The sequence below is a fragment of the Puntigrus tetrazona genome, chromosome 5, assembly GCF_018831695.1.
Source record: "Puntigrus tetrazona isolate hp1 chromosome 5, ASM1883169v1, whole genome shotgun sequence".
NCBI classification, from domain to species: Eukaryota; Metazoa; Chordata; class Actinopteri; order Cypriniformes; family Cyprinidae; genus Puntigrus; species Puntigrus tetrazona.
This window is the reverse complement of record NC_056703.1, coordinates 2,008,212-2,034,197: the sequence shown is the minus strand read 5'-3', so window position 1 is coordinate 2,034,197 and position 25,986 is coordinate 2,008,212. Positions and strand designations below refer to the sequence as shown.

The following is a 25,986-nucleotide window of genomic DNA, read 5'->3' as shown; positions in this document are numbered from 1 at the left end:
TTGGTCAGCCATTTAAAGATAAGGAGTACTGCTTTTAAAAGGAAGCACAAAAGAAGCCACACACTCAAAAGATACACGTCAAAGGATGCCTGTACTACGGCAAGAAGCTTAACAGACATCCATTTGGCAAAGATCTTTCACGATGCTTTTTATTGAATAGCGCCTGATGCTGGTACTTGTGTATATCCAAAAGACATAACCAGTGTAATTTCTGCAAGAGGCTCTTTTAAAGATTGAAAACTTTTGCAGATACCTTATTTTTTGTTGAGAGCTGTTGAAGCTGTAAAACTGAATATGATGACAAACAATTAAAAAAAGAACAATTGACAATAATTGTTTCGTTTTTAATCTGATGGCTTACAAAACTTCATCTCATGTATTTGCAATCCCCATAAACAAAGTAAACCAGTACATTTAGAAATACCAAAGCCTTGTAAAGTCAGATTCTTCTGATTGTGTGCTTTAAATTATTTACTGAAAACAGACCCTAGAGACTCTAAAGAGAAGCTAAAAAGAGATGCATGTTGAATGTCTCAGTGGAGAAAAAAAGTATAAGTTATAACATGTTCAAGAAGCAGCACAAACTCACCAACCTCCCCCAAGCGATTTAGAATAATTTCATCATATGATATTCACTGTTTCTGTACCATCATTATGTGTTTGAATGTCTTATTAACCGAGATGTTGATATGATACCAATATTCCTGCTTGTATTTACGTATATCTTTTTACAGCGAACATCTCCTGTGCTGAATTCTGATTGTGATACCATTTTAGATATCTTTAGAACCCCTTATAGCAAATGCTTTTATCCAAAAATACTTACAATAAATAAGCAGCAGTTGCCCTCAAGCAACCGGAGGTTTCGTGTGTTGCTCAAGGGCTAAAAGGCAAGAATAGAGATCCAAAAAAAGCTGGAGCTAAACCTGTAATGGTGAACCTGGACTTGAAATCAGTGAAGATCCATAAACTATCAAACATGGTAGACATGTTGCAGGCACAGGGGATGGTTTGAATTCAGATTAATAAAAGTTATGCACACAAAATGGTTGTTTGTTAACTTTGTTAACTTTCGTACTGACAACACTCGTTCACTGCGGAGGATCCAATGGTGAATGAGTAATGTAAATATGTCTTGATGAAGAATATATTTTACATTACAAACTCATCTACATCTTGTATGGTTTGAGATTGGCATTTTTGTTCATTGTGGATGAGATATTGCTTTAATTTATTGGGATGCATTAAGTTTCTCAATATGTAGAATTTACGTTGTGAATAAATGCTAAAACGACAGCTGTGAAAACTTGCATTCTAGCTATGTTTATTAAATTATTCAGTTTAAAACTTACCCTGATTCAAGCTTTATGTTCTTTTCTTCTGATTTGTCAATTTTAGAAAAAGCCAGCCTCTCAGAGTGTTTTCTTGTTTATTGCTTATGAAATTGTTGTTTGGGGTGTATTGTTCAGTGAGCAATGGAGAGTGTTTGCTTCTCAACCTAGGAACTGTAATGTACAGTAAATGTTCCTTTCCTATTGTGCATTTGGACCATTCACTTCTCGCTCACCCCTGGTTTGCTTTCTTTTTTCAAGACCGTAATGCACAGCACTGCTTGAAACAGCTTTCATCTCTCAGAAGATGAACAAAAAGATTGGTTTATAGTGAAAGGATGCCATGGTTCAGACTATATTTCTTTTTGACCATTTCTGATACCAAAACTGGACTTTACAAATGCAAGTGTAGACATGCAACTGTATTGCAAGTTTTACACTTCTTTATGCAACATGATTATTTTTATTTGTTCTAAGATAATATGCAAGTAGCTCTACATTGTATGATGATTTCCTAATAGCCATTCAGGGTGTTTGTTACATTAACATGTTTTTGACAGTAACAGGGACACAATAGGGTTAATATTGTAACCGTGGTCTCTCGAGGGAACAAGACATTGATACAATGATTTGTAATATAATATAATCACAACGCCATAGGAGGGTGACATAGGAGGGAATAACATCCTGCACCACCATCTAGCATAAACTTTTCAGGCTGGAGGCCTCAGTCTCAGTGCCCCGTGGAGATGCCCACCAACTAGCCACCAAGGTTGGGTGTGGTAGGCCGCACTGTCCGCCATGTAAATCCTAATTGTGGAGTGGTTCACCCTGCAGGAACTCCAGAACTCTACCAACTGAGCAGTTAACTGGGTCGTTCAGGCGTGAAAAGTCTTTACTTCAGGAGCATACAATTTTTTTTTACAAAGCTCTGGACTGGAGAATGGTCTCAACAACTTTGGATGAGAGACCGCCAGCTATGAGTTGTGCCACCTCAGCTGCCACACCCACAGTTTCCATAACTCTGGGCAAGAGTGCACCATGATGCCCCCTGCCTGTGAGAGGAGAGCCCTCCTGATGGGAATCACAAATAGAGAGCTAACTAGGAGGGAAATCAGGTTCGAGAACCATACTCAGCCCGGCCAGAATGGTGCTACAAGTAGACAGACTGCTTCCCAGCATACTCTCTCCAGAACTCCCAGGGGCAGAATGATTTGAATAATGGTGTACAGACGAAGCCTTGGCCACATCTGAACCATGGCATCCAGCCCCATTGGAGCTGGATAAACTACAGAAAACCAAAGGGGACATTGGGCATTCTCTCAAGTCACAAAGGTGTCCACCTCTGCCCGATAAAACACTCTCCAAATCGGTTCCACAACCTTGTGGTGAAGCATCCATTCTCCAGAATGGAGACGGCTCTCAGTGAAAGGAGTCTATCCTGGGTCCACACAAGGATCTGGTGCGCCAGCTTGTACAAGGGGCGCGAATGCAGACATCCTTGGTGGTTTACATAAGAAATCACCAATGTGCTGTTGTGCGCAACAACACATGGTGATCTCTTAGATCTTGGAGGAAGTGTTTCAGTGCTCGAAAAATGGCCAGCATCTCCAGGCAGCTGATGTGCCTCGTGAGATGGCAACCGCTCCACAGGCTGAGTGGCCAATCATTACCGCTCCCTAACCAGTGAGGAACAGGTCTGTCGCTAGCGTTACACGGGGCTCTCAGCACTGGGCCCTGAGACAGGAACCAAGGTTTCTTCCATATGTCTAAGACATGTACGGCTCGGTGTGACACTCAGAAGACGTGGAAGCTCTTTTATATCTATTACGACAAACCAGTCCTCAGACTGATTTGAGACACGGCCTGCTTGAGGATCTTCTGCCTTATGACTGGGTGGTTCACCTATCTAAGATCTAAAATGTGCCTTAGCCCTCCATCTACTTTTGGAAGTACCGGCGGTAGAACCCGGATTCTTTTAGATGAGGAGGTACCACCTCCCTCAAAAGAGTGTTTACTTCCTGTTCTATAACCAGAGCCAGGCTCTGGGCCCACCAGGGTGGGGCAATGAGCAGGACCAACTGAAACATATTTGGCAGTAGCTAATAATCTACTAAGGGAACCAGTCTCTCAAGACAGGCTTCTGGTATTCCCAGAGTGGCTAGATTGTTTCTCTGGAACAGCTCACCGGCAGGATACAACTGATCTCCTGAGGACACTGAGGAGAGACAGGCACCGTGTAATATGATGTACAGAGCTCTCAAAAGTCTTGGCCAAAAGCATCAGGACATTTTAACTGAAGATTGTTTAACGAGAATGATAGTCCACAGACCTGCCTCCTGCTAAAAGCCTCCAACCAAAAATTCCTCCCTCGGGAAGAAAAGTTCATAGCCAAAGCATTTTTCAAGCTCCTACTCAGAGGAGGGGAGTAGTGGGCAGTGCGGGCTTCCGAACTGAGAGAACATGCTGTATCAAGGAATACAGGTGGAGATGTCCCCGATCCATATTATATATATTGTGACGGGAGGAGCCAGCGACAGACACAGTGGGCGTGGCGTCAGGCCTCGGAGAGGCTTTTATTAACAAAAATAGTACAAAATAAAGTGTCCAAGGGGAAAAGTGTCCAAATAAAAGGGGAAACTGGTGCCCTCGTTGTGCTTCTGGGATTGTGGAAGGTCAGGTAGTGTTCCAGGGGGGCAGGGTCCAGGTAAGGGGCGGAGTCCGGCGGTCGCACGCGCTCCTCTCTCCTGTTCGGGCGCGAGGCGGCGGCTTCTTCCGCGGCATCTCCGTCGCTTCTTTCCTCCGGTCGTCAGAGATTTAGGGGATTTAACGGCTCGGCATCCTGGCCCGTCAGCCGTATCCGGGTGCAGTCGTCGCCTGGACTGTACGGGGTCCCACGACGCGCTTGTCTAGCGGCGGGACGAGCTCCTTCACGCACCCTTCCTGGACCCACGAGGACACCAGCGTGCATGCACGGGGGAAGAGACCGGTCTCCCGAGGAGAGGCGCGCAGGGCATTTAACGGCGCGGCGGTGACAAGGCTAAATCCCTTCAGGTGTGCCTCGTCACACGCCGCCAGACCTGGCAATACCACGCCCCTCCTCTCGAACACACCCACTCCCGTCCGGGAGCCTGGTGAAGGGCGGCGAACAAAGGACGGGGTGATGGTGACAATAAAGAGGAGGGGCAGCCGACTCAATCACAATATATATATATATATATATATATATATATATATATATATATATATATATATATATATATATATATATATATATATATATATAATGCAGCTCAAGTTCCCAAAGAGGAACAATTTGTTATATAAATTTGTTTTTTTTCAGCAGTTTGTTATTTTGATGGCACCTATTCACTGCAGAGGATTTCCATTGGTGACCTATTCTTTTAACCATTTAAAATTCAGTTTCATTTTTTTCAATATGTTTTCCAAAGTGCATAGTATTAGAAACCGAATAACCAAGTGAACCAATAAAGCTTATCTCCATAAAATAATGTGCATTAATTCCTTTAAAATATAAGCTACAAAACAGAAAGCACATGCTTTTAAATACATAAATATAAGTTTAATCAGTGATTCATGAATACCTTCAGCAAAAAAAAATAAAACTTGTGAAAACTATGTACAGAACACAAACACTCTGCTACAAAATGTCAAATGCAAAGCCAGCAGCTTAGTCTATACAACTCCTACAGAAGTTCAGGCAGTTATCTGGAAAAAAAACCGGCTGGATACTAAAGCTTTGCTCACGTGATTCTGTGGCTTGCTTTGAATTACAATGCCCTTTCATCCAGGGAAATGTAAAGAAATGCAGTTCTCAGAATAAATGATTCCCATAGAAAAAACAAACTGTGCACTTAAAAAATGATTATAAAAGGAGAATTAAACAGTGACTGTATCGTCTGTACCTGCTGTATTAAAATTCCTTGAACAGTTTGCCCTGGAACTGAACCTGAAAAGCACAAGAACGGAATTTGGATTCAAATCATCTCATATTATTTTAACTAATCCAGCTATTCATAAGCAATACTTCATATGTTCTTTAGTCAGTTGATAGCTTTAAAGGCAAATAAAAAGCCCTTTAGTGGACAAGAGCAGTACAATTGCTTTTTGCTCCTTTTGAAAGGTTGTGTTTTGGCAAATTTACAAAATCGTTTTGCATTTCTGTGCCAAGAATGGCATTAAGAGTAACCTTGAAGCATATCATCCAGTTTTGTAAGTGACATGAATATTCAAATGAATTCAACACCGCACATTTTCTTTAAACGTATTTTCACACATTTAACATGACCTTTCGCGAAGAAATAAAAGCTGAAATCACATATATATGCAATGCACTGTATGTTTTATATATGTACACACACACACACAGTATCTTGTGAAAGCTTTAGATTCCACTCACATTTACAGCATCCCCTTCTCTGTCTCTTTTGCCTGAAAACATTAAATGAGGAATAGTTTAGTTGTGGATCAAGTTCTATGGTTTATATATCACAGATATTTAATCAAATATTCACTTTTTTTTTTTTTTTGATTAAATGTTCCTCACACATCACAATTGTTTTGTGTTGACTAGAAATCAATGGCCATCTTTTGGCACTCAGGTGCAGTAATGCACATAATAGCTCGATATACCTGCCACCTGTCATAACCGAGAGAAATACAAAGTCACACACAAATTACAGGACGGTATTTATGAATATTACATTTACAGCAACAGGATATAAACTTGCCTATATGGCCTAATACTAATGTGTAGCAAAACCGTTTCCATTATTGTTAGTGCAAATCTCACTTGTCCTATCCTGCTGGGATGCTGGCAGGTTCATCAATTTATCTATTCAACAATCATAGATTTCCTAGAATATGTCTAAGATATTTTTGCATCCACAGGCATGTTTTAATTGAGTGTTTTTGTATCGATTGTGCAGGTGCCAAAGGCCCTTACTGGCTACTAATTTCTGGTATTAGAGGGGACTCGTGTGTTCAGCTCTTTAAACTGTCAAATGAACATTACCCAAACAAAAAAGCTAGTCTGCAATCACTCAGGCCCTGAGTTTGGAAGGTTTTTGCTCCTTACTTAACTTTAACGATCTCTTTACGGTAAGCTTTCTCTGGCATGAGGCAAAATTGGTTGAATATCTGATAAAAGGTGCTGATCAAAGAAGTGTCAAAGCTATGATCTATGGTAAACATGTATCCTGGATCTTTATTTGCATAATAGCCAGTCCTGGAAAAGTATAGGGTAAATAATGCCTGCAATAGCCGTAATATTTTAGCTTACAAAAGTCAGTTTTAAATTCATATTGTGTGTCTGAACAGCGTTAAACTAGCAAGAAACAGGCATTGAGGTTATTTGCGTGATTGAAATTGATAGCACAGTTTTTTTTTTTTTTTTTTTTTTTAAAGCTTTGCTGGCATATAGTCTCACACTTCATTGATATGTACTGTAGGCTCCTTGGAGAGAGGGACAAAATACATTATTCATCACTGTAAACTTCAAAAAAGAAAAATGAATACAGTGTGAAACGCAGAGATTTCATTTTGTGAATGATGCATATCACCTTTACTCTCAAGTCACTCTCATCCCAAAAGTAATGTTACTGATAGGCTATTATACACATACTGTAATATTTAAATATTTAAATACATTATTTTGCAAACAGATTTCAACTAAGAGATAGAAGTGTTTATTTCATAGTATTTTTTTATAGCCACATAAAACAACAATGGTAATATATTCTAGCCCTGAAAGCCACTGAAGCTGGACAAAAAGAAAAACAAGAAAAGGCGGATTTTGTAAAATTATTATCTTTTGACCAAAACAAAGCTCTATGAATGGCTTTGTCTCTTTCATTTCAACACACAGCTTGAATGCATTTCTGTTTGATGCAACTTGTTCAACAGTTGTTTCTTTTAGAGGGCTTTGGGTAGCCTCAATATATAAACATGAAAGGCTTGCTTTCTAAATGATATATCTTTTGAGGTTGGAATAATGACCAGCCTCATGTGATATGAATCTGAGAGTGTGGGGAAAAGAAGAAAAAAAAAACAGACAAACAAATAAAATTTGAAAATAAAAATGAAATAATATATATATACATTTTTTAAATGATATATCTTTTGAGGTTAGAATAAATCACTGTACATGCAATATGAAAAAACTAACTAAATAAATGTTAGAATAACATGAAATATAAATGAGCTATTTTACCTGTTATTCCCCACAAATCTAACAAATATGCAGGTAAAAAAAACAAAATGCATTTTATACATTTTGATACACATAACTAAATGTATTATTGCTGTACCCATTTGTATTGTATCAGATGAAATACAGCCCTCCTTATACAAATCAAAGCAGATAAACAAACAAATATGCATATTTCTCTTTACCAAGCATCCATAAAAGTAGAACTAAATGATAAAATAAGGTTTAAGTGCAGCAGCAAAACACCCTGCCAGTTCTAAAAGGAAGCAAAATATAACAACAACAAAAAACTAACAAACAAACAAACAAACAAAAAAACCCACAATTTACATGCATCTTTAACCTTAATCATTCTGGTTGTATTAAAACGAAAGATTTGCCTTATTGTTATTTTTTTCCCCAGGAGTTTAAAGAACTTACATTTTGCAGTGCGCTGTGTTTTAGAGTCATAAACATTACAAGCGTACTAAAACATAGCTAAAACAGCTTCTTATAAATCCGTAAGAGATTTGAGTGCATTCCAAACACATATCATCTTCATTCTTACTATCAGAGCATTATGTACTGCACCTAGCAACCCTTTTGAAAAGAACTCAAAATAACCTCCTGTCGGATGAAGGATAAAGGAGGAAAATATCATTTAGTTTTACTCGCCTCCAGGCATGTTTAAAATAACTCTTGCTTCGATCAATATTTCCAATAACAAAGCGAGATTCTTTGTTTTCATTTCACATTCATTCTCGCTCATAAAAAATGGTTCTAGCGTAACTTGTTTCATCAAGTGAGTAAAATATGTTTCTGTAAACAGCGAACTCAGCAAAACACCTTGATGTCAGTCATAACTCAAAATGTGTGAAATGAAGCGTCTGTGACAAGTTTAAAATACGTCAAAACAGCTCGGCCAATAACCAAGGATTTAATGTTATGGTCTACACAGCGACAGCTGGAAATGCATTGGTTAATCTATTGTTTTTCAAAAAAAAAAAAAAAAAAAAAAAAAAAAAGGTTTCAAGAACACTGTATTCTTGGGTGAACCATCTGTGCTTTCCTCAATAACCTTCAGCTGCTCCAGGAATACCTGAGCCAATGTCGTGTAATATATACATGTATGTAAATCAGCTGCCACATCGGATTTTTTTTTTTTTTTGTCCAAAACCATTTCATAGCATCAATATAGCCTGAAACAACTGAGAATGCATAATATGATAGAAATACTATGTGATATCATAAAAGTGATAAAAATGTCACTGCATATTTAATTTGGTCGGCCTTTTAACTGAACTGCCTTTGCAAATGCCATATTGTAGCCTTGAGGTGGTTGAATTTATGATTGAGGTATGTTTGGTCAGTGTGTGCAAAGAAGGTTTTTTTTTTTTTGGGATGAGAAGTCACTAAATATTGTCTCAGACAGACATCGAGCCTCATTGTTGAATAAGCAGTGCCCCTGCAGGGGATGTGTTAAACTGATCCCACGTTTTTCAAAATATAGATTTTATTTTTTCATAAGAACAGATTTAGAGAGATTCAGCATTCAATCGACCAATTTATTGACCTCTGTAGTAAATGGGTGCCGCCAGAACAAAAGCTCAAAGAAGAAAAAAAAACCACCACAGTAAGAGATCAGCACAGTTCCAGTACATGAATTCGTGTCTTGTGAAGTAAAGTGCTGCGAACGTTGCATCCATCATTAAGACATTTTATCTGTAAAACTTTATTTCTGGCCTACAATCCATCCATAACCTTATAGTAAGTCTTCTAGTGGAAAAAGCTCATCCCACGTTGTCCTCTCAGAACAAAATCTATTACCATACTTTTAGAGTTGTTTTGTAATGTTTTCCCTTGTAAATTATTGATTTTCCCTGGAGAATGCAATACTATGGATCGAGAAGTTTTAGCCGGAAGCGAAGTCAACGTCTTGATTAATTGGTTTCTCATAAACAAACAGCTTTTCCACTTCATAAGATGGTAAATGAGTCGTGTTGATTATTTGTGGATTACTGCTATGTTTTTATCAGCTGTACTCATTGTGACGGCATCCATTCACTGCAGAGGAAACATTAGTGAGCAGCTGATTTCAAGTGACTCTTCTACATATCAGATGGCTTGAGGGTATACTTTTTAATTTTGGGATGAACGAACTCTGGCTTCAATCATATAATTTTGGCCTCAAGGTCAACAAGCAAACATGACCACTACCTTAATAAAAAGTAACTTCTCCAATTTCAAATATTCTCTTTCAGGCTGTACATCAGAAATAATAATAATAATAATAATAATAATAATAATAATAATAATAATAAAATATCATTGTAGATGTACATGTAGATCACATCAAATGGATTAACCAAATATAATGTAGATTATTTATTTTATATTTAAATAATTTATATTTATTTAAATTTTACAGTCTATATCATCTTTGTGTAGAAATGAGAAGTGTGAATTACAGTAAAATGAATATTCACTATCTGTTTTCAAAGGCATCACACTTCCAAACCTATGAATTTCTATGCTGATAGCAAAAGCCTTTTCCATAGTGATAGATGATAATAAATGTGAACTCTATTATCTTTTTTGTTTCGATACACAATAATAGGCAGATGCTATTGAATTCAAAATTATAAATTCGAATTATAAAAGCACAAATCAATGTCTGCCTTTCCAAAAGGCAGTCTAACTACTCTGTAATCACATGGGAGCAGTTCACATCGTCATGTAGCATCATGCATAAAAATAGAAAGTAGGCTATGCCTGATAATCTCAGCTGGACTGTCAAGGCCCTTCTTTACGATGCGTTTCCTGTAAAAAAAAAAAAAAAAAAACTTCTTCTTGACACGCACAGTTGCTAAAAAGATTTTTACGGTCCCATCCAGTCCTTGACTTTGGATTTATTGCTGAGAGAGTTATGCCAACGTTCAACCATTTAAAAATTCCCACTATTTAAAATGCACATGCGGGAAATTTTGTTTGACTTGCCTAGCAGCAAAAATCACCATATAAATACAGACCATAAAATAATTGTTCCGCAAGTCAAATGCATTATCACACTTGGCAGCCACAAAAAAAATACAAATTAGTCAATACTGAATTTACATGCAGCTGATAACAGTATCATAAGAAACTGGTACTAACCTGTAATTCTATTCCAGGTATATTTCCGTTCTCCAATCCCGAGCCAGTCATTGGCCAGTTAAATCAGGAAGTACACACTGTGACTTGTCCGTCATCCAAAAACATCCGATTTAAAACTCGAGCTCCCACTTTTATAATTAACGTTACCACTTAAAAATATTATTAATATTATTAATATATTATTAATATAACTTAAACATTCATCTTGAAATGTAGACTGCGTTGGGAACATTAATAAATAAATGTTTACGTGAATGAGTCGTTCATTTGAGTCGGATCTTTTCAAAGAAACAGCTTCAAAGAGCCATAAACCATTTGTTTACGAACAGTTCAGAACAAGGAGGCGACACTTTTAGTTTTGGGCGACAGAATAAATATCACAAATAAAAAGTACTGTCTGGAAATATTTTGCATCTTTAGCTGGATTCATAACTATAACAAACAAAATGGCAATAAACAGGCTTTTTAATAACGCAGTGCGCACACGTATGTTTTATTACACAACATTAATAGACTTGAACGCAGGGACCGCGTGATGACGCAATGTCTTCATGACGTAAAATGGAACGTTTTTAAAAGAACTGTTCAAAAGAATCGATTCCGGAAAACGAGTCGAATGTTCTATTGCCTATCCCACTGTCTGTTTTAGCTTTTTTCGACATAATGTCATACTCTCTAAATCTCTTATAATTGCGAAATAGGTCATTTGTTTTGTAAGCGCGACACAATAATGATTTACTAAAAGGGGTGCGAAGTTTGTTCTTTGGTTCCGACGCGTGTTTTGTATGTTGCCTGAACTTTCACCTCGATTCCCACAGCCCAGCAGGACCGTGTGGATTTGACAAAATAGTGACAAGTCTAACACGAGCTTTTAACTTCGAGCATGCGTTGCCTGTTGAGCTCTTGGTAATTTATTCCTGGAAGAACCGCGTTCTGTTGCAGCCACATGGAAACTTTCATCAGCTTCAGTAACCAAAGTCAAGGAAGGGACCGTATATTCAGGTCAGTGTGTATCATCAAAACTTGCAATCCGTCAAATCGATATCGGATTGAAATGCCTCCGTAAAGACGAGCTGGACTACGTCTGAACGTTTGGTTTTGTTTGTTTGCTTGCTTGCTTTAGAGCAACCCAATATGCATGTGCTCTGGCGAAATACCTGCTGAGAAATGAAGCGAAGAGAAAAGAGCTGGTGAAAAAGCTGCAGTTTCTGGAGTCCAATATGAGTTCGGGGCGGAAGCGTAAGAATGAGCGTTTGCTGTTACATAACAATCACATACAAAACAAAACTTCTCTCGTTTCTTTGTCAGTACTTACTGTTCCAGCATTACTCTTGCGGTTTATGTCAGATATTTACATTCTCTAGTGCATACGGTCCTATCAGTATAGAAACGTTTAATTATTGACAAGGTTTCCTTCTTTTTCTCTCCATTGTTTAACATCGAATGGGGATTGTAACAAAATATAAACTATATTATTGCATATCTCTGTATGCAAAGTTGAACACATATAAGTATATGCAACTTTACCTGCATACATTCGGTGTACACTCATAAAACGACATGGAACTTGATTGTTTATATCAGTGCAAAATATACTATATTAATTCGCTAAACCTGACTATAAAACATTACAAAAATTCAAATCATGATTTTGTGTATAGTTGCTTTGAAATGGTACTTGTGAAAAGTGCTATACAAATAAAACTGACTTACCTAGACTAGCGGTCTAACTAATAAGATTAAACATGACTACAGCAGGCGCAGGAGTGTATCAAATAATTATTAGTAATTAGTAATAATTATTATTAGTTTCATTTGGGATATTGCCAAGTATGTGATGATGATTACTTACTGATGACTGATTAAAGAAGGGCTACTAATGGAATAAATAAAATATGAAAATATCAAGTATTTGATTTGAGTGTTAGTGCACTTGTTAACTTGTATGGTTTTGGGAATATGGACTTTACATAAGTTTATATATATATATATATAACATAAAAATACACACCCCACAGAAAGGATAATATCAGGAATGTATCTGCTCTTCATTTTTCAGTTTTCAGGCTTGGGAACACCGTCAACTCGATCCATGCGGCCAAGAGCACTCTTCACATTTCTGACCCCATTTTGCGCTTTTGCCTTACTTTTACCAATCTCAACCGTGCCTTGTATTTCATCTGTGACAACGTACTCTGGGCCAGAAGTATCGGGCTGATACAAGACATCGACAAAGAGCGCTGGAGCTTGAACTCCACTCGCTTCTATTTCCTGTCCTTGGTCACGAATCTAACCAGAGACGTCTATGTGATCATCCAGCTCATGGTGCAGAAGTCCCGGGAACGACACTTCAAGCAAAAAATGGAGCAGCACCTCAACGAAAGCCCGGACGTGGCCTGCGTCATCGTGCCTCAGCTCGACGCGTTCCTCTTCCTTCTCCTCGAGAGCCTCAGAAACGAACCGTCTGTGGCTCTCGATACCGTTAAAAACGTCTGCGACCTTTTCATTCCGCTCGACAAACTGGGCATTTACCAAACAAATGCAGGGGTGGTGGGCTTCTGTGGCCTCGTTTCTTCTATTTTGGGCATATTGTCAGTTTTGAGGCCCGGCCTCAAGATCAAGCCGTGATTTGGGGAATGAGGAAAAGGCTTTAGGAACATCCAAAATGTCTTGCATAAGAAAACTTTTCTAACAGATGTTTTGAATTCGTTTTAGTGTGGGATTAGACTACTGTTGAACTTGCTTTTTTTAAAGGGATCGATTTAATAGTATAAAGGGAGACAGGAGAGCAGCGCATACCCATAATGCAGCAGCGCACCTGCAGGGCTGTTCTGCACAACATAATAATAAAAAATAATAGCGTCATTTAGATAAGATTTTACAGTGTGGGTTTGAACGCATGCTGTGTACACTTTCATTAAATAGAGTGCCTTGCTGTATCTGTTATATTATGTAGCCTTAGTGAAATAATACCATCTGTATATAATGCAGTATTTGTAGTTTTAATAGAGATCATGTCACTTTGGTACTGAGGATACTGAAACACGCGGGTTCATAAAAATGCATTTTGAACTTTCCAACAAAAAGATGCTCTTTTGTGATAGCAGATGCTCAACTTCCTGAGATATGTGCTTAATATTTAGTCTCTTCTACATGGAAAACCATCTGTGAAATTAGATATTCTACCTCGTTCTGACAGATCCGTAGTTGTTTACAGATGTGCGTTTGATTTTTAGGTGCCAGACAGAGTTTTGTTGGGGTTTTTTTTTTTTTTTTTTTTTTTTTTCAATTTTGGTTTCTCATGACAAAAGATAAGTTATTACATTCCGATTCGACATATTTGCTTGTCAGCTCAAACTGCTTTAAAACAAACTGTGAACTTTTAATAAAGGATTTTTTTATGCACCGTTGAAAAGGTTTTGGTCTATTTCTCACTTGTCTTCAAAGATAGAATTTCAATAGTTTGTCCTCACATTGCACAGATTTAAAATGGTATTATTATTGACCGTTTGTACTGGTTTAGTTTTAAACTCACTACTACTACACCACGAACCTAGACTAGATTTAAAGGTCTCAACTATTTTTTTATTTGGACGGGTCTCTGAGGTCTGCAGATTTTTGCATAAAAAGTTATTTTCTGTCCTGTTTTGTGAGTTTTAACAGCCTACATAGATGGTTAAAACTGCGTAAGTGCCAACTACGTATAAAATCTGTAATAACTGACAAAGCGATGGAGATCACATAATGAAAAGAACTCGCACCGGACAAAGTTCATCACCCCTTTAAAGTCAAAATGTAACTAAACATAATGAATAAACTGTAGAATCGCATTAAGATCAACAACATGCATGAAGAAAATAGCTGAATTAAATTTCTATTTCACGCTGACTTGAAAGCTTTATTCATCCACATTCAGGACTGGAAATAAAAAATAGAGCTGTGCTAGTTTACTTGAAACTTTGTGTTAGGATCATCAGGGTGTGAGAGACTTCTAAACTAGTGCTGCTTTAGTATTACACTATTACACTGCATTATTTTAAGCTGACTTTTATTTTTAGATGTTCAGGTGAAGATAATGGAGGAAATTACATTGCTCCCTTTGACGAGTGACGACTAAATAATGCTCTGCTCACTTAAAAGTCTCCACTAACAAGGGAACAAGGATGATCGCTATAAATCAAGGAAAATCACTATAAACCGTTCAAGTAAACAATATCCGATCGTATTGTGGTTTTAGTTTACAGATAAAAATGAGCCGAAAAGACATTTAACTCAAAGTAGTAAGTGCCCATAAAAAGAAAGCAATGTAACAACAGTTCGCTAACTGAGTCAAATCAGAAGACATTTTCATTGTATTAAGTTAATGTGGTCCAGTTTATTTAAGGCATCTACATCAATACATGAAGTTGCCCCATGAAAGAATGAAACAAACTGTTAACAATATAAAGAGAAATGCTATTTTGGCAAATCTATCAGTGTTCCAGCCAGATAACAAATCAGGATCAAGGATTAGAGGAACTAACACTGTAGTGACATAAATAACAGATCAGCAGTCTCCACAAGAGAAATGTCAAAGCGCAAAAGTGACACAAAAATACTTCCATAATGTACATGAAGCTATGGGCATGAACAGGAATGACACGGACATAAGAGGGACTTTGGAAAGACTTTGGAAAGTCTCTGCTTTTATAACGCTTGGTGTTTGCGCCGGATCGTTACGTAAAGCAGAAGACCAATGAGATCCTCCATCAAGTACTACATTCTGGGAAAACAGACATACCCTATACTTTCATTCACATAAAACAGGACCCGAACGAAAATCAGGATTCAGAGAAAGCCTGACGCGGTCTATGAAGGTCTCCTTCATGCTTTAAAGGAAAGAACGCAGAGTTCATTCAAACTTCAAGAAATTAAGCCTCAATAAAAATAAATACGCCAAATTTCCTGTAACATATCCAATAGATCGGGTAAAGAATTGTTTGCTTCTTTTTTTTTTTCTATTAAATCAATACATTTTTATTTTTAAAAAAGATAAAAGAAAATTAATGTGCTTCAAAACATGATTGTTTCTGCTGTTTAGTGTCCAAATAATAATAATAATAGCAATAATAATAATAATAATGTTATAAACATCATTATTTAAGGACACAGTGTGCTGTAGTGGTTTGAGCACTGGACCCTGGACACAAAAATCATGAGAAAATTATCACTTTATCGATTTTGAACTGTCAAGCTTAAGCACCTTTCCTCTCATTACACGATTGGCTAAAGGAAATCAAGATTAAATTTGCATCCCAGAGCTCACCGTGCAGCTACACACAAAAGAGGAAGGTCTCGTCTAGTTAAGAGTCTGACGGACGCTCATATGACGGATTGCACCTCGTACTCTACAGAGTTTGGTAGGTCCACCTTCCAGGTTTCCCTTATTCTATCCAGTGATTAAACGCTCTATTATAGATGTCGAGATCTTACAAGTGTACAAATATACATTCAGTAAAATATCAAAATAGAAACTGTGCTTAAGTTCTCTGATAAATCACTGACAGACCGAGCACAGTACAGATAATCATCTCTCATCGTCCAGGCTTTATGATTGTACCATAAAAGCGGCCCACGGCCCTGAAAGTCAGAGCTCGGAGCCCAGGTTAGAAGATCACGGGCAACTGTTACACATATGCTGCATTTGGGTAGGGAAGAAAAAAAAATTATATTTTGGCTTATGTTGTGTCCCAAGGCTAACCAATTCCTCACTTTTTACACGAACAAACAAACGAACAAATAAAAAAAAAAATAAAAAAAGTTTACTTTAAAGGGCTTAAGTCACTAGTCGGAGGTCTTGGCCTTTGTTTGATAGTTTGGGCTTAGATCCTCAGCCTCCACACCGTTTACCCACAGTTCGTGTGGAGGAACCTCCTCGTGGAAATGCCTTGTCCTGCTTAACAGACATTTGGTCCTGGTTTATTTCCACTGAGGAGTCGTTTGGAGGAGGAGGAGGAGGAGGAGAGTGGAACGGCTGGCACTAGGAGGGTGCTTGTGTGCGGTCATAGTCCAGAATCAGGCCTTTGATGTGTGACAGTTTCTGATGGAGATATTCGCAGCGCTTCTTTTCTTCCCGGTAGCCTGGAAACTTCTGCGGAGACAAAAAAAAAAAAAAATGTACGCATTAGAGCCGGGCATCAGTACCGATTTCTTGCTTTAGCTTTGTAACAGTCGTTTGTCTGTAACTGAAATATTATTAGCTGTCAATGGCGACATCTGCTGGACGGAAGGTTCAATACAAATCATGTGCAGTGTAGCACAGGCATAGAGAATATGAGAGCAAGAAGGTGTAGTGCAAGGGACATGATTAGATATTATTAAAACGGTTTTCATGAGCTGAAATAAAGCTAAAGAAAACGTAAATATTAAATGGAAAAACTTAAACTTATGAAAACTAATGAAAATTTGAAAAGTTGCCTTGCCCTCTAATTGAAACAATAAGAAGTAAAATTACTAAAACTCATAAATTTAAACAAATATAAAAAAATTTGTATATATTAATATTAAATGCAAAAGCCTACTGAAAAATGTATAAATATTATAATAGATAAAAACTGAAATAATTATGGAGTTTTAAGAATTTATAACAGTTTACGTAAACAGGGTTCATAGTTATGCAAAATGTCAAATTCAAACACTACCGACATAATACAATTATGAACACATAATACAATTCTCTTACCTTCTTATACTTCCTATACTTCTCCATTATTTGATCTTCCATTACCTAGAACAAAAAAAAATCATATTAATCTAAAAACCTCTGACATTATGCATTATGTAACTGTTATATAACGTGTTCTAAAGCATTATCTTGTAAAACAAAGACACATTTCTACATGTAACCTTTAAGCCATTATACCAGTCTTCAGCGTCACATGACCCTTCAGAAATCATTTGATGCTCAATAAGAACAGTCCTCATTAGAATCACTCTATCTGACTCTCTGTCTATCCATCCATCCGTCAACAGGAAGACATGTTTTAGGACTATATGATAAATAAAAGTTCTAAAGCAGTTTTGGGAAGTTTTTTCTGTAACATCATAAACGTATAAATGTCACCTTTGCTCAATTTAAAGAAACATTCTTAAGTACAAGTCTCTTTAACAGTAGTTTCTATGATGTATTTTCCCATACCTTATACTTGTGTGTCCCGGGAGACAGCGTCTTTATCTTGGATCCCAGCTGAACAAACATCTCTGTGACTTTCCCTATGCGTTCATGAAGGTCCCTGTACTCGTCATATTCCGCACAAAAATCCTCTTTGTATCTCTGCCGCTGCTCAGAGCCTGTAATAGCGTTGTATTTTCTGGAGAAAAAAAAAATTCCTTGAATGAACTACACCATTTTAACAATAGCAATAATTCGAGTGGCTGGGCGGAATCCCAAGAGATACCAGTAGGTGGCGCTACATGTTAAAAATAATTGCGTGTTCTCATTCTTGGGTTGTTTGTCTGAAACCACCAGTTCCTTTAAAACGCTCAAATACATTTAACGCAAACAATCGTTCTATATTTTAACTTGAGTTCTTACGCACGTTCTGCTCCTTAATCATCAGCGGACAATCTCCACCTTGTAATTGCAGAAGCGCAAAGCAGTACAATAAACCAAAAATCTGGTCTTACTTACAATAAATAGTCAGGCAGGTCATCGGGCGAGGCACGGGTGACAGGTGTGTTGGGTCGTCCATGGTCTGCACAAACACAGGCGAGAATGATAAAGAGCTTTTATGTAATCTCGCTACGCAAACATATCAAAGCGCCATGCTGGCCGGGTTGATGGGAGTCATTTATCCAATCTTGCGATAAGGGACGTGGAGGGCGCTCGTCGCCAACAAAGGCTGCCTGACAAGACGTCTAGCTCGAGGCGACGGTCAAAGTGGGCTCTGCACGTTTTACAGTGGGTCAGCCAGCTGTTGGTGAAGTTAATCATCCACCCCGGCGCTAGGGAAGGGCGCAGACGAGCAGTCACCTCGCACGCACGCAAACATGCAGGAATATTTCCTGAATTGCTCGACAAGTCCAAACCTGTTTTGCCATCACTTCACTTCAGATGAAAGCGTCTCACAGTGAGCCACTTCTGAGATGGCAGAGCTAACACGGGATGGGTTTTCTTTTACAGCACAGTAGTTATTCAGCATCAAAACATGCAAATAGGCCAACAAATAGAAAATGTAATAATTGTAACTAATTATCAATTGTAATGTATTACTCGTAATTATACAATTAGTATTCAACATTCCACTTATATACACTTTTTTTTTTTTTTTTTTTTTTTTTTTGGTCATTCTGTTGATGCTGCAAAAACTAAAATATTAGTTGAATTTAAAAGAAACGTTTTGTGTTTTGGAGTTAGGGCTGCTTGTTATTTTTTATTTTTTTTTGTACTTTTCAATGTTGTTTAAAAGTTGAAAATATGTATGTTATTAAGAAACCCCGATAAAGAAAATCTGGAACCCGAGGGTGCCGAATTGTTTTTAAATCTAAAATATTGAGAAAATCGCCTTTAAATTTATTTCAATAAAAGTTCTGAACAATGCACGTTATTATTTTGATACGTTAATGGTAGAAATGTAACAAATATCTTCACGGAACACAATCTTTACTTAATATCCTAATGATTTTTGGCATAAACGATCATTTTGACCATACAATGTATTTTTGGCTATTGCTGGAAATATACCAGTGCGACCAAATTTGAACCCACCATTAATATTTTCCTGGTTCTGTTTGAGGTCCGGGCTGGTCTCGACCCACTCAGGTTTTAATCTCTCCCTCTCCTTTTCTTTATGCTTCTTGGACTTCTTTTTGTGCTGGCCGTTTGCGAGCTGCTGTTCAGTGCAGATTTCTGGTTCAGTTCGTGGGTGTTTGGGGCTGGACGACGGCTGCTGCGCTGGTTCCGGCTGTTCTGGTTTGGGTACGCTGTTGGACTCCGCGAGCTTGTGCCGCTGGTAAAGACCATCGGGGCTCTGCTGAGCCACGCCGCTGCTCCTTTGCAAACTTGCGCGTTTCCGTGAGTGGAAGAGCTACGGCTCACGGAGGAGCCGAGATGTCCGTTGGAAGGAGATTGCGAGGGCATGCTCTGGTCTAATAAACGTTGCTTTTTCGGCGTCTGACTTTCTGGATGGTCGGAAGGCACTGGGCGTTTCTGGGAGGAAAGAAAGAAGGGAGATTTCACAAACTTTGCAGATGGAAAGCGGCAATGCTGTGGACCGGCAGCTTAATTGGCTCCTGCAAACAGCAGCGACCGAAGCGCCTCCAGCATCTCCATAAATAAAGAGCAGACGGCGCCAAACATGATCTTCACAAGAAAAAAAAAACAAAAAAAGAGGCTCTTATTCTAATCTCAGGTATATCAATCACAAACCTGTTTTAGTGCACACAAGAAACTGCAGTCCATTGCATAGATACTACAGCGTGCAACAAGCTTTAAGATGAGATGTAGGAAAAGTATCGCTTCTTTTTATAGGTGCGTATTTACCATGGAGAGATTCTTGACAGGGCTGAGCTGGGATGGAGAATCCCCTGAGGTTTTGTGGAATGAATGGCTGGACTGGAGGCTTTTCAACTGGCTGCTGCTGCTGCTGCTGAGAGGCTGGAGTTTTCTGGAATATCAAGAGAGTGAGACGCCGTCAAATTGCCATCGGGAAACCTTTGCCAATTAAAATCTGAAACAAATCCGTGAACCGTCCCAAGCGGAGATCAACTTCCCAGATCCAGATAGCTGTTGCACTTGCAGGAAATGGAGGAACTAAACGGGAAGAAATGTAAAGCTAAGGGTCGAGGTCTAAGAATTGCATTAGTGTTAATCGGGTTTGACTGCGGTGTAAAAACATTATACACTTGCGCAACATTCGTTCGGTCGGAGAGCCGGGGATGTTAGTCTAGTTTAGCATTTCCGGGTAGCTGATAACATCTGCAGTGGGACTGGCAAAAGCCTTGCTAATGTCCAGTGACGAGAACAATGGTGCCAGAGACATTCCTACTCCGCTGGAACTTTCCTCTGGCAATCTGCTTCCTACAGCTCCTTCCTCTCATAGAGCTGCTTTTTCATCACACGGAGGATCGTTCTTCACGAGAGACTTGCTTCAGTGCCCTGACAAACCTGAAGTACTAAACTACTAAAAACAATGTAAAACTTTGATCACATCTAAAATAAAGGTTTTTGTTTACGTAAACTGTGTTTGTTTATTATGTATATGTAAATACACACATATTTAGGATATATATATATATATATATATATATATATATATATATATATATATATATATATATATATATATATATATAGACACACACAAACAAATCAATTCAATCGATCAGATATGTTATTAACATTGTTGCAAAATATATCTCTATATGCTAGAAATGCAGTTCTTTTTAAACTTTCTATTGAAGGGGTCCTTAAAATGCATTGTGAGTTCAACAGAAATATTAGAATGGTTTTCAACATTGATTATAGTAAGAAATGTTTCTTGGTTTGTTTCTCAAATCAGCAAATTAGAATTATTTCTGAAAGATCACGTGACACTGAAGACCGGCGTAATGTTGCTTCAGTTTCTTTCTTAATGATGGCACTTTACGGATTTATTCTGCAAACACGCCATGTTGTGCAAGTCCCGTTCTGGGGTTTATTGCAAGATCATCTTGATCTATCCCATTAGGATACTTTAGATTGGCAGTGCACATAAAAATCGAGAGGCAGAGGTGAAGAAACTCAAGCATGCAGTCAGTTAGGCGGAGTGCAGAAAACCTCCCAAAAACAGGGTTGCCAAGATCGTATTTGGCAGGATGGCTGCCGTTTATTCTCCTATTGTTCCGGGACTGAATGTGGCTGCACAGAAGCTTTCAGCATAATTCCACTCAACAGCACAGTGAATCGCACGGCTTCCTGCTCAGACAGGCCTATTAACCACATCATCTGGGCTAAAACGCATACTTAACAAGGCCTCCAAAACACATCATCTCAGCAGACTGCGGGGGCAAGGCCTGGATGACAATACTGTACCAAATGTCACCAGCCTGTCTTAGTCCAAAAACATTGGGAAATACTACAGTTATGAATGTTGAGAATGTCTCTAAGTATATATGTATTTATAAAATGAAATATATATATATATATATATATATATATAAATTAATGTTTTTTTATTTTCCTAGGCATCTAACTGAAAGTTGAGTTGAAGCACTAATAAAAATAAAATTAAAATAAAAACAAAAAAAAAAAAAAAAAAAACTGAACTAAAACGTATACCATAATAAAAATAAAATAAATCATAGTAGCAATATTACTTAGGCGTTAACTACTTAAGATGGGCGAACACTGAATTTAATGATATTTAAAATGACAGCTGTTTTATATATATATATATATATATATATATATATATATATATATATATATATATATATATATATATATATATATATATATATATATATATATATATTTTTTTTTTTTTTTTTTTTTTTTTTTATTTTTATAATTAAAATAATCGAAAGGGTACTTGAACCTTACTAATGGGTCTATTCAAGACAAAAAAAGGTTGGAATAAAGCAGAGCAAAGTATTGTAATGTAAAGATTTTTTTAATCTGACACACTAAAAAGACAATACATATTCATAAAAAGATAAAAGAGATGATGTGAGAACTGTGAATACTGCATGTACCTTGCCAACACCCTTTGAATGAGTTGCCGCTCTTCCTCGACATAGCCGGGCCAGTCTCTCCGCACATGTCTGTAGAAATCATCCTTCAGGGTAAAGCTGTGGTCTTTGGGATTGAGTTTAGCCACCTGAAAGGAAACATACAGCACAACAGAATTAGTCTCCTAATGAGAAACGGTCCTCTATTCACAAACCCACTTAAGTAAACTATACTTCCTTACTGGAGTCAGCATCTTTTTTAAGAAATATTGATATTTAAGAAACTTGATTTTTTTATGAGAGAGAAATAAATGTATGATAGGCCTTTTAAGGACATTCTTAGATACATGCAGAGGACAATAATTAAATTCAGACAGAAAGCATAAAGGCATCACAGCACAGGACGTTCTGTGGAGCACTTTACAAATAGGATATGAACCCCACACAACTCAAATCACGATCCATTCTCCAAATATCATTATGGCAGAAGGCTAATTGTTAGTGCTAGCACCGCAACCTCCCCTTGTTGACTGTGCAGGAACTCCTGAATGTAAACGCAACAGGAAACATTCAGCAAATAAACCTACTGACAAAATCTGCCATAACCATTTTGTCTGCCCAAATGCAATAGAGAAGCAGTTCTGGACATAAACTGTATTATCTGGACAGGCTGAGTACTGAACTGTGTTTCCTGAAGTAGGGCTGATGGGAGAGATTAAAGAAAAAAAAAAAAAAAAAAACTTGCCACTGGTGCAGATCAAACGCTGACAGTTTAAACTCAACAACGGGGCTCCAGACTACAACGGTCACACAAAAGTGACAAAAAAAATCTGCAACAATTTAAAATCTAGCCTCCATGAGCAACGGTCGGAAAAGGTTTGATACATAGTTTGGTCAGTTATGATCCTGTAGGCCTTACATCTTCAGACAGCATGCAATAACAACAGAGGGTCATGATTATGATTCGCATACAAATGACTCTTATGAACTACTTTTTTGCGAGTCAAAATGCATTAAACAATCTTTACCTAGCTTATGAAGTAACGTAATAATATAAAATAATATAATACATTTAATGTCACAAGACATTAAATTATACTAAATAGCACTGATATAAAACAAAAAGACAAAACAAAACAAATCTTTTGCATTCATGTACATTATATATATTTAACTTGTTGTGCATTTGCATGCATTTGTGTTTTACCTCATCCAGCACAGCATTCAAGTCGGCCTTGTCCTTGGGGCTGGCTTTCTCCTTCTCCAGCCAGAGCAGTAGTTCTGGCTTGCTGTAGGGCTTTAAGGCCAGAACATGAATGACTCGTTCTTTCAAAGGCCTGTGGGCCACCAAGCCAGGTGTACCGTTCCTCTTGTTGCTGGGCGAATGCCTATTAGTGTTGTCAAAGCTGGTAGGCAGGCCCTGTTTCTTCTTAATCTTCACACATTTACCTGAGAAGAAAAAAAAAACATCACTAATGATTTTCATTAGACTCGCCTGGTCTGTAAAGCAAAACGACTACGAAAGCAAAAAAGGAAAAATCGCCTTGCGTTATTTCTTTACGCATTTCATAGCCTTCAAAACAAGCTCAGACTATGCTAAGTGACATAAAACGGGCTGAAAGATTATTGCCCAACTCTACTGCCTCCTCAGCACTGAAAATAAACCGAGAGCTCTGCAAATAGCACAGAACTTCTGGGGCCGCTCAAATCCCCGAGCTCTTGTTACGCAAAACAAAACCGAGCCACCCTGAGGTGAAATTAGCCACACGCATAACAGAGAAGGGGTGAGCGCTGGGGCTGTGACAAATGACTGTCACACATACAGTAGTGTAAACAGCAAGCGCCGGACCACTTTAGAAATGCAGCTTTGAGTAAACACGACAGCCTCTGCAAGCACTCGTGTGACCCATTCTCCGGATATGCACTCTGAATCTGGCATGAACAGAGCGGGACAGAGAGTGTGAAAGAGAGCTGACGGTAAATGTTGCTCTCTCCTGTGTAAATATCTAAAGCCTTGGAAACCAAAGCACCTCAAATAGAGCCGTTTTTTTTTTTTTTTCCATCTTCCATCTTCCCACCAGTGCGCTTAATTCACCTGGAGCCAGCAGGACACAGGAGTGCTAATAGATATCAAGCATGCCTAATCTCATTAGAAGTTTAAGCTGTACTTTGAAGGTTGCAATAGGACAAAGTGAAGCATAAGCTGTTCATACAGCGAGTGCTACGCTCCTGTGCTCATCCAGTTTTACATAACATTCATGCTTCCATTTAGATTGCTTTAGGGCTTTGTTATTGCTGCAGAAACACAGCACCGCTGCTGTCTTGCGATTTCGATTCAAACGAATTGGCTTAAAATCAAATGACTCAGTCATTTTAAGCGATCCTCACCCAAAAATGAACTGTCCGTTATCATTTTTTCACCTTCTGTGGAACATAAAAAAATGCCCTCACATTTTCCAAACCTGTATGACTTTTTCTGTGGAAAACAAACAAACAAAAATAAAAATAAAAACTATATTCGATGAATGCTGGTAGCCAAGCGGTTTTGATTGAATATTGACATTTCTCAAAATATCTTTAGTAAGAAGAGAAATTGAGAAATGACGACAGAATTGAATATTTTTGGGTGAATATCTCATTAAACAGTCACGTGGTAAACCTGGGCCAGTTTTGGCCAGAGGTACATAAGATTTATAGGTAAAAACTAATTTGTTAAATTATTTAATTATAATCAATTGCATTATGAATAATAAAAAAAGTCCAAAGCATTATAACAGTATTTGTCAAATATGGCTATATATATATATATATATATATATATATATATATATATATATATATATATATATATATATATATATATATATATATATATATATATATATATATATATATATATATATATATATATAATATTTATTTATAAAGTGTAATATTTTAAAGTAATATTTGTAACATTTCAGCTGTTGTTCACTGAAACCTTCTTCCACTCAGCACTTGACTCAAAAATTACTGCAACAATTGAGTCAGGTTAATTTAAGGAAAAAAAAAAAAAAAAAAAATAGTTTTGTGGATTTTGTGAAAAGAGAAATGAATTCTACTGGAAGGGATCTGACTCAAAAAGAATGATTCATTCAAGAATCTGTTCTTGAATTAAACAAGACAATTTTCTCCTACAAAGCTATCATATAAGACTCCCAAATATAGCAAAGTGATTTGTACATTATTCAGAAGTTCCTCAGAAACTCTTGACTTTTTAATGGTTATAACAGTCACTGAATGTGATTTAGTTTTAGAAACTCTGCATCGTTTGCTCCCCAACAACAGAGGCCGTTTTCTCCTTTCTGCAGGTTCTGCTTATCGTACATGCTTTCTTTATTACACTTAAAAGAGCCATCTTCATATTTCAGCAGTTGCAATAACTACATGATATATTGCAATAACCAGAACTGCCAGAACAATGATCCCATTTATGAGGAATGTTTGACTATTACACAGTCCATTGTGGCTGGCAAACAAGAGTGAAAAACACAGCAGCACTGAATTTCTGACGCCTAAACATGTTGCGCCTTTGGGTAAAAAAAAAAAAAAAAAAAAAAAGCTGAA

At 37.6% G+C, this 25,986-nt stretch overlaps 2 protein-coding genes and 1 long non-coding RNA gene across 3 annotated transcripts; 1 reads left to right on the top strand and 2 right to left on the bottom strand.

Annotated features, from left to right (window-relative positions):
• Positions 1–4,871: 4,871 nt before the first annotated feature.
• LOC122344883 lies at positions 4,872–10,835 on the bottom strand. The gene is made up of 3 exons (XR_006250943.1): positions 10,693–10,835; positions 5,752–5,783; positions 4,872–5,301 (listed from the first exon to the last, which is right to left on the bottom strand). It is a non-coding gene; the product is annotated as an uncharacterized LOC122344883 (long non-coding RNA).
• Positions 10,836–11,275: 440 nt separating this feature from the next.
• Positions 11,276–14,102, top strand: LOC122344636 (peroxisomal membrane protein 11A-like). The gene is made up of 3 exons (XM_043238158.1): positions 11,276–11,694; positions 11,816–11,931; positions 12,752–14,102. The coding sequence occupies exons 1-3, from the start codon at positions 11,639–11,641 to the stop codon at positions 13,318–13,320; spliced, it is 741 nt and encodes a 246-aa protein (XP_043094093.1). The 5' UTR covers positions 11,276–11,638; the 3' UTR covers positions 13,321–14,102.
• A 945-nt stretch (positions 14,103–15,047) lies between these two features.
• Positions 15,048–23,981, bottom strand: LOC122345711 (RNA polymerase II elongation factor ELL2-like). Its single transcript, XM_043240123.1, is given in 9 exon segments — positions 15,048–16,822; positions 17,414–17,458; positions 17,870–18,041; positions 18,362–18,425; positions 19,439–19,729; positions 19,732–19,879; positions 20,213–20,336; positions 22,405–22,529; positions 23,588–23,981. Coding segments are annotated over 9 exon segments (1,359 nt in total). The 5' UTR covers positions 23,867–23,981; the 3' UTR covers positions 15,048–16,711.
• Positions 23,982–25,986: the final 2,005 nt, after the last annotated feature.